The following is an 11,871-nucleotide window of genomic DNA, read 5'->3' on the forward strand; positions in this document are numbered from 1 at the left end:
GCCTCACCCATGCAAATTGTCAGACTTTTACCAGCACACACCCTTAATAACACAGAGCTTGACCAGAGTGAAGTTAATTGGATGTAATATATATAACATTTTGGAAATCACCTGGCATGTGTCAACCTTGATATATGACTGCCATACATGACTTGACATGTTTTTATCTTGAATGTGCATCCTTTTCCCCAGCAAACCCATTTGTAGACATTTACCCTAAGGAAATACCATGATATGTGCAAGGATGTTCTGTAAGTTACTAGAGCATTGAATATATTTTAATAACTATAAAAGAACATGAGGGTTTTGGGTGTGGTGATACATGCCTGTAATCCCAGGAAGCTGAGGCAGGAGGATCATTGAAAGTTCAAGGCCAGCTTTGGCCAGCTTTGCTATAGTGAGTACAAAGCGAACTGCATAGCGAGACCCCGTCTCAAAAAAGAACATAGCATTGGACTGGTTAAATAATTGGCATCCGTATAATTACACTTCACAGCTAGTTGAAATTTTGTATGAGATGTGCAGAGTGGGGCAGCATCCCTAACATTCTGTAATGAAATACATGTACACTTGTGCAAAGGAGTAGAAGCACACCAACATTATGAAAGGTGATGTCCCTGGATTTTGAGATTGGGCAATTTCGGTTCTGTTTGTACTTCCTATACATTTAAACCTTTCTACAATATAAAAATGCCTTCATTTGGCAGTTTTCAGTGGCCTTTGGCAGCAGTTTCCCTGAGTGGTGGGATGGTGGTGAGTAGGGCCGGTGAGTGTAGGTGATGCTGCACAGTGTGACTGCAAATAGCTTGGGGTGACCTTTTCCTATGGTGCCTCTATTCTGTTTGTAAGTAGGGGTGCTAATGACAGCCAACTGCAGTATTGTATGAGATGGCATTTTTAAAATGATACAACACATGGAGAACATGTTGTTACTATTATTACATATAGCCTTTCTGCTTTTTGGTGTTGTTACTGTTTGGGGACAGAATCTCACTGTTACCCAGGATGATTTCATAACTCCTGGGCTCAAGCAATCTTTCCGCTTCACCCTTCTGTGTACCTGGTACCACAGGCATGTACCACCAGGCCAGACCAGCAGCCCTTTCAAAAACACTCAAAATGTCATTGCCCACACCTCAGCTGCCATTTCAAAGTCTTTCTCTTGTTGTTTTCTGGTTGGGAATGAACTATCACATGCTTACTAAAGATTCAGGCCACACACTTGAAGTTCGTTAGAACTTCAGACATTTCTTTCGTAGCATCTAGATCCTCAGTTGAGTACGTGACTTCTCTTCATCAGTGCTCCTCGGTGCTTGCTGCACGCTCGTCACTGCTGGGCACCTCAGCGTGAGAAGATGAGCAGGAGCAGGGCACACTTCCGAAGTACCTCGTGATACGCTGTCTTACTGAGGTGGCGAAGTGCTGAAGGAAAATATGCTTAAGAATGAATGTCTGCTAATGAGTGTAGATTCCGAGAAAAATGCTGAAGTCTGGAAAACAGATGAGTAGAGGACTCATAGCCAAGGAATGAACCTTGAAAGGCATGTTTTGTTGCTACCTGAGGAAGAAGGAAACACTACATCATGGTAGAAGGACGCATTTGAGCGTTTCAGGGGCCATTAAGTCATAGAGCAACCAGGCAAGCTGGGCCCTTGGAGACCCACTGGCCTGATCACCTCTAGTAATCCTGGAAACCAAGGCCCAGAACAGGAAGGATCCGGGCTGGTGGTAGAGCCTGGCTTCTGCCTAGGAGGTTTCAGTATCTCAGAACTTTCAGTGTGCTCATAACATGTTCATATGTCTTGCTATTGGGTGGCTCTGTACGCCCAGTGGTAATGCGTGACTGTCCCATAAGGCTGCATGGTACAGTCCCATTGGGTTGTACAGGCCAACTGATGGACAACCATTCATGTACTAACTGGTGGTTCCAGGCAGCAGAACATATTTACCTGATGCTTTAGTATGTCAGCATATAATATGTTGAGAAGAAAATAGTTCATCATGGCTCCTTTTTTCAGGGTTTCCCAATGCTCCCATTTGTTTAGATGTCCAGTTTTAGCACATTCCAAAGTGAAAAGTCTAGGGTGGGTGAGCTGGTAGGTTATTGTAGGATAATATATTTCAGTGAGAACTAATGGAAGGACATATTCCAGAGGCATTGTTTCTTTTAAATTAGTATCATCTTTCTCATTTAATGTTTGTAGCGGTCATACTTGAAATCTGACTGAATCCACATCTTAAGTTCCAGTCTTACAGTCCGGTCCTCAGGCAAGGCATGAGGACGCACCTGTAGGCATTCATTCTGGCTCCAGGGTCTTCCACCTGGATGGTCCTTTCCTACTTGCATTTGCCTCTTAAGCATTTTACTGGTTTGTTTTTGACTGAACAGTTTCTCACTGGCAAATTTTGTGCATGGTCTTGATCTCTTTCTCTCTCTCTCCCCACATGTTTACTTATTTTATTTTATTTCATTTTATTTTAATTTATTTTGAGGCAGGTACCGGGAATCAAACTCAGGACCTCCTGCTTGCCAGGCAGGCACTGTGCTGCTGAACTATATCCCCAGCTCAACCTCTTAATGATTCACCATTTTACTGTCATGAGTTCCCGGAGCCCTTTCTTTAGGATTGTTATTGGCTGAATTCAAACAGAAGAGTCTAGACAATGTTGGTTTGACTAATGTGTTTTTCTCCACTCTCTCATTACCACATATCCTGTAAAACGTCGAGCAAAAAGTACACATGTCCTATGAGAGAGAAAAGAGGGGTTTTGATTGATGTCAGAGGCTTGTGGACCTTGCATCTGCTTCACCTTGAGAAGTCACAGTGTGCTTACCCCAGGGGACAGTGGCAGAGCAAGACCCCAGCCACAGAACAGGGTGGTACTTTGTACACAAAAACTTGTTTACTACAGCAAGCCATGGTCTTTCTAGTTAGTATGTCTGCTGTGGGTCAGAATCATGACAAAGCTGTTAAGTCATGAATTTATTTTTGAAGAATGCATAGATGATACTAGGCCTGTAACTTAGATAAACTGTTATCTGGGGTCAAGCAGCTATATGACCATCAAAGATTCGTTTTTAAGAGTAACTGACTTGTTATTTGTGTGTTATTTATTCCCTTTTTAGCACGAGGTAGAACTAACCTCGAGCTTAGAGAGAAGTTCATCCTACCAGAGGGAGCATCCCAGGGAATGACCCCTTTCCGATCCCGGGGTCGAAGATCCAAGCCGTCTTCTCGGGCAGCTTCTCCCACCCGCTCTAGCTCAAGTGCTAGTCAGAGTAACCACAGCTGTACATCCATGCCCTCTTCTCCAGCCACACCAGCCAGCGGAACGAAGGTATACACTACCACCCCTCAGTATCATCCCACTCCCAGCTAAAATTCCAATGGCTGCCAAGATGGCTCCTTCCCCACTGCCATCTTGACAGATGCCCGCTGTTCATGGTAGCCTTTGGAAAACTCCAGAGAGAAGAGCTATAGAAACATACTGTACAGCCCTCCACCTCCTAGACCAAGAATGCCCAGGCCTTCGCAGTATAGAGATACATAGCCTAAGATGATTACAAAGAACATTTGCTAAAATTCAGTCTGATGACATCAGAAACACTTGTTTTCTCTTATCCCAGTTTGAGTGTGACCCCATCCAGCCACTAATTTTGAAAATCCAGGCACTGTCTGTGCAGATAGAGCTAACTTTGGAGATAAATTTGCTGTTACAATAGGTTACAAATGAAGAATGCTATTGCCTTTCTGCCTAGTCCCTCTCATGCCATTGGACTGATGTGCATTTTATTTTGTTTTCTATTTCTTTAAAATTTAGTGTCTTCTATTTATTTTTTTCTGTTCCCAATTTGCTCCCTTTCTGTTCCACTTTAAATTGCCCCCGTCCTTCCCTTTGGATTTCCGTTTCACAGACTCCACTTCAGTTCTCTCGCTGTTATGACAAACCTTGGCTGGTAAACAGTAAAGCGGGCACCCCTGTCAGGGACAGCCATTGTCCTGACCTCCAGCTGCCCAGCCCCGAGGTAGAGTATGGCTTTGCTGAGTGGGGACATGGCCAGGATGAGACCCGCGCTTACGCCAAGACCCTGCCTGGCTCTTCTTCCTGACACAAGCTCATCTGTCTTCTGTCTTTGGTGCTTGCTGGCACAGCTGATTCGCCAGTCTAGTGTTTTCAGGGGTTTCTAACTCAGAGTCACCTAAGTTGGAGACAAATAAGAGAGGCCTAAAACTTTTAAAAACTTTATAAGTCTTTAGCATTTCATTTGTTCAGGATGGTAAATAATGATCATTCCTGATTTTTTTGATTGATATTATTTATAATCAAGCCTCTTGGAGTCTCCAAATGTGAGATACCCAAATGAGTTATGAACACTTGAATTCAGCTATGGTGCATGTTCACCAGTGTTGTATCTTTGTGTAGAACAAGAGCAGTGGGTGCTGTCTACATCAGCCAAGCGCAGGATCAGTGGCCACTGCTGAGGCTGATTTTAGGTTCTGAGTCCCTTGGCTTAGGCATGTGGGTTTCTGTCACCTTGATCTGAGTACACATGCCAGCAAATGAGCATGTTTAAGTGCAGCCATAACAATCCCTGAACACTTGCTAGAACAGTGTTTCAGAAGTAAAACATGGACCAGCAACTTGCCTGATAGCAGTATAATTTGCATTCTAGCTCCGAGGGGGAAGCATTGGGTTCTTGCAACTCCAAGCACAGAACTTTCCATCAGGCAAAGTTTCAGCCAGGGAAACTAAGGCACAAGAAGCCAGTGGCTGTGAATGAACTGCTGCTTTGGGATCCATCCCACTCCCAGCTAAAACTCCAGTTCAGAAATCTACCTGGTTTAGAACATGATTGGGGATCTACTGCTGCTAAAACCCGAAGACTCAACATGCTGATTTTGCTTTTCTTCTTCTGTAATGGCTCCAGTTTCATGAAAATCTCAAGAGTTCTAAAATTTTAAATGCTTAATTTCTGAAGTGCAAATTCTCATACAATTCTGACAGACAGGCCTTGTTTTGTCTCAAGTTGTAATGTCTTGCTTCATTTCGAGGTTTCATTCTTCTTTACTTGTTAGTATCCTGTAGCCAGGCCATATCCTGACTGAATGCCCAGCCCAGGTCTCTGGGTTGTGGATTCCCAGCAGCAGTGCTCTGGAAGGATCACTTCTGAAACTGGTGCCCCTCCTGTGGGCCAGGAGAACTCATGCTTGAGTGTTAATCACTTCTGTCGCTTTGCTTTTTCATTATAAATTAAAGAAATGCAGCACACACAGTGAAATGGGTTACTTTACTCTTCTGTCTGTATAAACATCTTAAAGGTCCTGGAAAACAATATACACAGCTAATTTCAAAGGAGAATCACAGAGCATGCTATGGCATGAATGATATTTAAAACAGACTTTCAAATATTCTTTCTCCTCAAAATTGTCTGCTTAATATCTCTTCTTTTAAAAATCATATAGGAAGTATAGCTCCTACTGGTAGCAGTAATAATATAAAACTCTTCCAGATTAGGAAATGCCTCCAGATCATTTATTCATTCACCAAGGTTTTTTGTTTTTTGTTGTCGTTTTTCATGTTTTTTGTCTTTTTGAGACAGAGCCTCGCTATGCAGTTCAGGCTGGCCTTGAGCTCACCTTGTAGCCCAGGCTGGTCTCAAACTCAGCAATCTTCCTGCCTCCGCCTCCCGAGTACTGGGGTTACAGGTGTGCACCCCGATGCCCGGTTACACCAAGGTTTTATTGAGTTCCTTTTCTGTGCTAGTTTTATCTGCTAAAGGTGTACAAGGGTGTAAAACAAAGTCCTTGGTTTTATAAAGTTGACACTGTAATAAAAGAGAAAGAGGCAATAAGAAAATACGTAATACATGAAACAGTGATAAATACTGTGCAGCAGAAGCAGCAAGGAGCCAGGCAGGAGGCAGGAGGATCCCAAGCTGGAGCCCAGTCTGGGCAACTTAAGGACCTAGCAAGATCCCATCTTGACATGTGAAAAAGTTGGCGGTATAGCTCAATATAAAGGCACTGCTGGGTCAAGCGCCAGTATGAGGAGGAGGGGTAAAAAAAAGGCAGGAGATTAAAAGGGTACAAGCTGCGTGGAGTAGTGAGGCAACACCTCTGAAACACCATCCTTTCAGAAAGCAGAGCTCTAAGGGAAGTGAGGGAAGGATCCACACATACTGGGGCGGGGGTGCATTAAGTCCAGGCAGCGTGGACAGCAAGGGGACAACACTAGAGACCTCCGTGGGCCTTCATACAAACGGCAAGGAGGCCATCATGCCTCGGATAGGCTAAACGGCAGGGACTGTGGTAGAAATGAAGTGGGGGAGGCCAGATCCTGACGGAGGAGCAGAGACATAGGCTGGTTCATTTGGACCCATGCAATCCTGGAGCCCAGATGCAAACTCATGGCCCATGGCCCCTGGCCCCGCCCAAGGGGGTGATCCTGACACCACTGTCCCACTTCTTGTGCCTCATATCATTTATTTGGTCCACAAGTTAAGTAATTTTATCTGCATTTTAGCAGGGCAGGAGGAGATAGACCAAGAGGCCTTGACTAAAGTTACTACACCTACTTATGTTGAAGTACTGCTTGAATCTCTCTCAATATTTCAAATTTCTACCCCTGAAACATTGATTCATAGGGTTATTTGGATTTTTTTTTTCTTTATTCATTTACCATGTTTCATTGTAACTATATTAATTACTATCTGGAGGTTTTTTTCCATTTCTAGTAGAAATTTATCAGCAACAGAAAAGGTATTAGAAGACATTTTGAAATTTTAAATTGGAATTTTCTTTTTCTTTTTTTTTAATTTAAAACCTTTGAAAATCTTCAAAATCCATGACCCTAGGATACTTTAAAGTAGGTCTTGGGGCCAGGGATACAGCTCAATGGCACAACGCCTGCCTGGCAGGCTCAGGGTCCTCAGTTCAGTTCCCAGTACAAAACAAAAAAAAGAAAAGAAAGAAAATAGGTCTTTGTTTTCCTGGACTTTTAATTTGCTTTTCAAATGATCAGATATAAAGAGGCTTTTAGCTAGACCTTTTAAAATTAAGTAAATGTCTGTCAAAGATTTCATCAAGTAAATGTGACCTTTTAATTTTTTTTTAAAGATCATTCCATCAACAGGCAGCAAGTTGAAACGACCAACACCAACTTTCCATTCTAGTCGAACATCCCTCGCTGGTGATACCAGCAATAGCTCTTCCCCAGCATCCACAGGTGCCAAAACTAATCGGACAGGTAAGTCCCATGCAATGTGCACTGGGCTGAGGGGTGAGGGCAGGAGCCAGGCTGAGCCAGGGAGACAGCAGCCTGCGGGCAGTGCAGCTCTGCTCCCCCGAGCCAGTGATGAGAACAGCATTCAGTGCGATGCACACAGGGACCTGCCGTCGGGACCTGCGCTGCTTGTCCTGTTGGTATGGCCAGCTCTACGCTTGCCTTCTGAGAGCAGATTCTGAAAGCGGATGAAAGAGGAGGAAGGGAAGAAGGGTCAGAGATGGGCAGCGCAGGCAGTTTGCTAGGATTTATTACGAATGGTGGTAAACGGAGCAAGTCAGGGAAAGAGTGCATCTGCTGGCCACCTCATGTTCCTCCTGGGAGCCTGGGAATTCGGCCTCTCTCTTGGCGCTGTGTTTCCCTTCCTTCACCTACGTTCTCCATCTGCCCGCTTGTTACCTACTCAGCTGCTCACCCATGGGTGCTGGGGCAATTGTGCAGCCCCACCTGACTCTGCTTTAGGGTGCTTGCAGCATCGGGGTGCTGCTGACAACCTGCTCTCCCCTCTGAGGAAGCAAGCTTCCCAAGCAGACTCACAGCTGGGAGAGGCTCAGTGACTGGAGAGTGGATGAGGAAACCAAGGTTCAAAAAAGCAAGGATTTGCCCAAGGCCACATAGCAGATCAGGTGGTATTAGGGTCAGCATCCTGAGTTCTGGTCACTTGTGCTGACACCCGTGTCTTCTCTCTTGTATTGTGTTACATTGTCTGCTGCTTTCTTGAATTCCAGACCCTAAAAAGTCAGCCAGTCGCCCTGGAAGCCGGGCTGGAAGTCGAGCTGGGAGTCGCGCCAGCAGCCGGCGAGGAAGCGATGCCTCTGACTTTGACCTTTTAGAGACGCAGTCAGCTTGTTCAGACACTTCAGAAAGCAGCGCTGCGGGGGGCCAGGGTAGCTCCAGGAGAGGGCTGACCAAACCTTCCAAAATCCCAACCATGTCCAAGAAGACCACCACTGCCTCCCCCAGGACTCCAGGTCCCAAGCGGTAACACTGTCTAAGCCCCCACGCCACTATCCACTTTGAATCCCACTCCATACATTGGATGTATATTTATTCTGAATGGGAGAAGTTATATTGTTAAAAGTGTAAAAGAATAATTGTGTTATGAAGCTGCCTTATTTTTTTTTTTCTTTTTGTAAGTTACTATTTTCATGTGAATATTTATGTAGATAAAATTCGCCTCCTGGTAACCCTGTGATGGATGGGGCCCAGAAATGAAATATTTGAGAAAAACAAATGAAAAGGTCAAGACACAAATATGTATTAAAAAAAAAGAAAGAAAGAAAGAAAGAAAAGCCTCTAAGTAGGGTTTCTGCGTGGTGCAGGCTTGTACACCTGCTTTATCTTTTAGGATTATTCCTAAATGCATCTTTATAAACTTGCCTTGCTGACTCAGCAAGATAAATTATATTAAAAAAAAAATAAGAATCCTGCAGTGTTTAAGGAACTCTTTTTATAATCACAGACGCCTCAGTTAGCAAGAACGGAGGGGAGGGCACTCATAACTGTGTTTCCATTGTTTCAGTGTTGTGTGATTTTAGCCGAAGAGCGGGACCCTCATCTAGGCAGCATTTGCACACAGTTCAGCAAAGGCGTTGACTGCAATACTGACTTGGAATACTGTCCAGCGCTGGGTGGACGGACACGTAGCTACTAGAATTCAGGGGTAAATGTAACTGTTTAGAAAATGTCAGAACATTGGGCTTTTAAACCGATTTGTAACTATCCAGCCTCCCCACCAGTAGTCCCTGTGCTCACCAGGCCCCAGACCCTTGGTGAGGGAGACTCCTTGGTGGCACTGTGGATTACAGATTTGTTTATCTGCACTTTTTACCTGCTATTTATTTAAATGGTCGATCAGCTTCCCACAAACTGAGGAATGAATTCCACGAGCCTATTCTGAAAATGTGGACCTGAGACAAATACTTGCTCATCCTTTAATGGAGCTCACCAGCACACTTGTTCACCAGTCCTGTTCGCTTCCGTCTTTTTTGTGCGTAATAAAGTCAACTGACCAATTGACCACAGAGGAGCTGTCTGGGGCTCCTGTTTTTTAGCTGCTGTTCCTCTTCAGCTCCGACCATGTTGCTGTGTGATTATCTCAATTGGTTTTAATTGAGGCAGAAACTGAAGCTCTACCAATGAACTGTTTAAAACAAGACACACTTTTGTATTAAAATTGCTTGCAGTAACAAATATTTTGTAATTCCTGATTTTCTTCTCAACTATTACCTTATATTTAAATGTCATCCAGGGTCTAATAGGGTTGGAGGTACTCAAACACCATTCAAATCAAACTATCTTGGATAAATTATGGTCCTCATAGATTTTTTTTAAAAAACTTTTATCCCTACTTCATAAGGCAATAGGTTATTAACGGAGATGTGTAGGGTATCTGTTCTTACATGATTAAACAAATACCAGCCTGTAAGGTGTTTATATTAGAAATCACAAAGTCCTGGGGTTTGAGAGATTGGGGCCAATTTATCAGTATGCTGAAATTTGTTTAAATGATGAGTGTCAGGAGTGAAAAGTACAATTGGTCATCCTGTTACCTCACAAAAGGCTCGCTGTGCTGGCCACACAACAAAGACATCAGTCAAGAGGCAAGGCAGTGGCAGAGAAAGAACTTCATTACCATAGTGAGCTGGTCAGAAGGTGGCTGATCGGGACCTCATCTGAAGAGACATCTTCCTCAGAAGCTGATAGCCATGGTTTATATAGGAGACGAGTGGTCCAGACTGGTGGGTGCCTGCTCATGGGTGGAGTTTTGTGGCCAAAGGATACATCCAATCAGTCCTCATGGCTGATTACATGCAGTTTGTGGCATATTACACAGTGAACAGGCCAGGGAGGGTGCTGCCCCAGGGACATCGTGCGGATCCCATGGACACACTTCCCCTGATGAGTAGAAGACAGTGGTGCATTCAGGTTACACAGGTAATGGGTGTGTTTTCTCAGTACTCACCTCCAGTCCAACCTAGCTCCTTCATTTTACAGAGGGAGAAATGGGTAGGATGGTAGGTGAAAGTGATTTCCCTGAGATCACAGAGTAAATGACACGTGGGTTCTCAGCCCAGAAAGGAATGTAAGGCAGAGAGATAAGTAAACATTTACTGCAGAGCAAAAGCAGAAACCTCATTTCTTGTAAAGTGAAAGCAAACAGCTCCCCCGCAAGTGAACCTGGGAGGGGGCCCAACAAGGGGTTACCAAAGGACTCTGTCTAGGGATTCTTAATACACAAAATGACTGTGATTCAGCCAACTTGAGATTAACCTATTGGGTTACAAGCAGGAAAGGTGGATTTAGAAAATCTCTAGGAACTCAGGATGGAGCAGGTCTTTAGAGAGGGGTACGAATACCTTGTTGCTGGGCAAGAAACTCTAACCAATACGTACGTGAGCCCTGCACCTGTGGGGCGCCCAGTGACCTGGCCTTGGCTGTCATCCTTCACTGAGCCTTCCTGGCTCCCTCCGGCTTGGCCCTTCCCTGGCTGTCGTCTGTTGTCCGTCCCTTGGCTTCCCCTAGGCAGAACACTTCCCACACGCCTCCCATCTTGGACCAACCGGGATCTCTCTGAGAAATCTCACCCTCCCACAGGGCCCACGCATGCTCAGCATTTTCTTGTACACGTCATGCTTTACACTGACTAGTCAGGTTACTGTGGAGAACCTCTTACTAGGAAAATGACACCAAAACCTTAGAAAACAGGACCTAAGCCCGCAAAGCCAGTGCGGAGGGCTCTCCCGAGTCTCCTTACCCGCCGCTCTCCCCAGTCTCTCCATTAGTGTCTAGCGCTTCCTGTTTCTTCTAGCCCTTACGGGGTTTTGTGGTGGGTAAAACAAAGTATTAACTAGTTCTAGTAGGGAACAGGCTAGAGCATGCGAAGAGGCCCACAAATGCAGGCCATCTACGTTCTTCATCATCAAGCCGTTCTTCATCATCAAGCCATACCCTTCTTTCTGAGGCAGGATCTCACTGTAGTTCACGCTGGCCTTGGTCCTCTTGCCTCAGCCTCCTGCGTGCTGGGATTCCACACGTGGTTCCACGCCAGGCTCCAGTCGTATTTCTTAAAATACCAGAAGCTGGCAAAATATCAGCGAACATCTTGTCAAAACTTAGGTCACATGCTCGTTAAAGGAGTGCACAGCCTGACGGGTTTCAGAGGGAGCACTTGCTGTCTTGCCTGTGGAAGAGGGTAACTTCAAGCTGAGCGAACTTGGTGTACAACAGTGTTTTCATCCGAATGGCTTCCGCCTCGAGGTCTGGGAGTGGAAGCATGCTAAGACCAATTTGACCTCCATCTGTCCAGAGTATTTTTTTTCCCTTTACTGAGGCAAACCTCAGCTGGTAATGGCACCAGAGAAAGTGTATTTCCGTTCCACAAGCTGCTGTGTGCAAGACCATGTAGGAAACATACCCTTTAAAAGGGTTAAAATATACATCTGAGAAATAATAAAAGACATTTGATGTCTGCTGGTAGCTTGAATGAGATGATGACTATAGCTGATGTTCATGGAGGGCTCGCTGTAGGCCGGTGATGGCGCTAAGCTCACATTCTCACTGAACACTCGCCCCATTCCTGTGATC

At 44.8% G+C, this 11,871-nt stretch overlaps 1 protein-coding gene and 1 long non-coding RNA gene across 3 annotated transcripts in view; one reads left to right on the forward strand and one right to left on the reverse strand.

Annotated features, from left to right (window-relative positions):
- Positions 1–9,477, forward strand: part of Macf1 (microtubule-actin crosslinking factor 1) — a gene marked incomplete in the record, with an annotated part of 341,157 nt that extends 331,680 nt beyond the window's left edge. For both annotated transcript variants that reach the window (XM_013519481.1, XM_013519482.1), the window contains 4 exon segments: positions 3,128–3,339; positions 3,917–4,027; positions 7,119–7,248; positions 8,013–9,477. In XM_013519481.1, coding sequence (XP_013374935.1) covers positions 3,128–3,339; positions 3,917–4,027; positions 7,119–7,248; positions 8,013–8,269 — 710 coding nt within the window.
- LOC106149712 lies at positions 8,715–11,865 on the reverse strand. Its single transcript, XR_001236035.1, has 2 exons — positions 11,236–11,865; positions 8,715–10,182 (listed from the first exon to the last, which is right to left on the reverse strand). It is a non-coding gene; the product is annotated as an uncharacterized LOC106149712 (long non-coding RNA).
- Positions 11,866–11,871: the final 6 nt, after the last annotated feature.

Source organism: Chinchilla lanigera, unplaced genomic scaffold (genome assembly GCF_000276665.1).
Source record: "Chinchilla lanigera isolate Chin_1 unplaced genomic scaffold, ChiLan1.0 scaffold00051, whole genome shotgun sequence".
Lineage (NCBI taxonomy): Eukaryota > Metazoa > Chordata > Mammalia > Rodentia > Chinchillidae > Chinchilla > Chinchilla lanigera.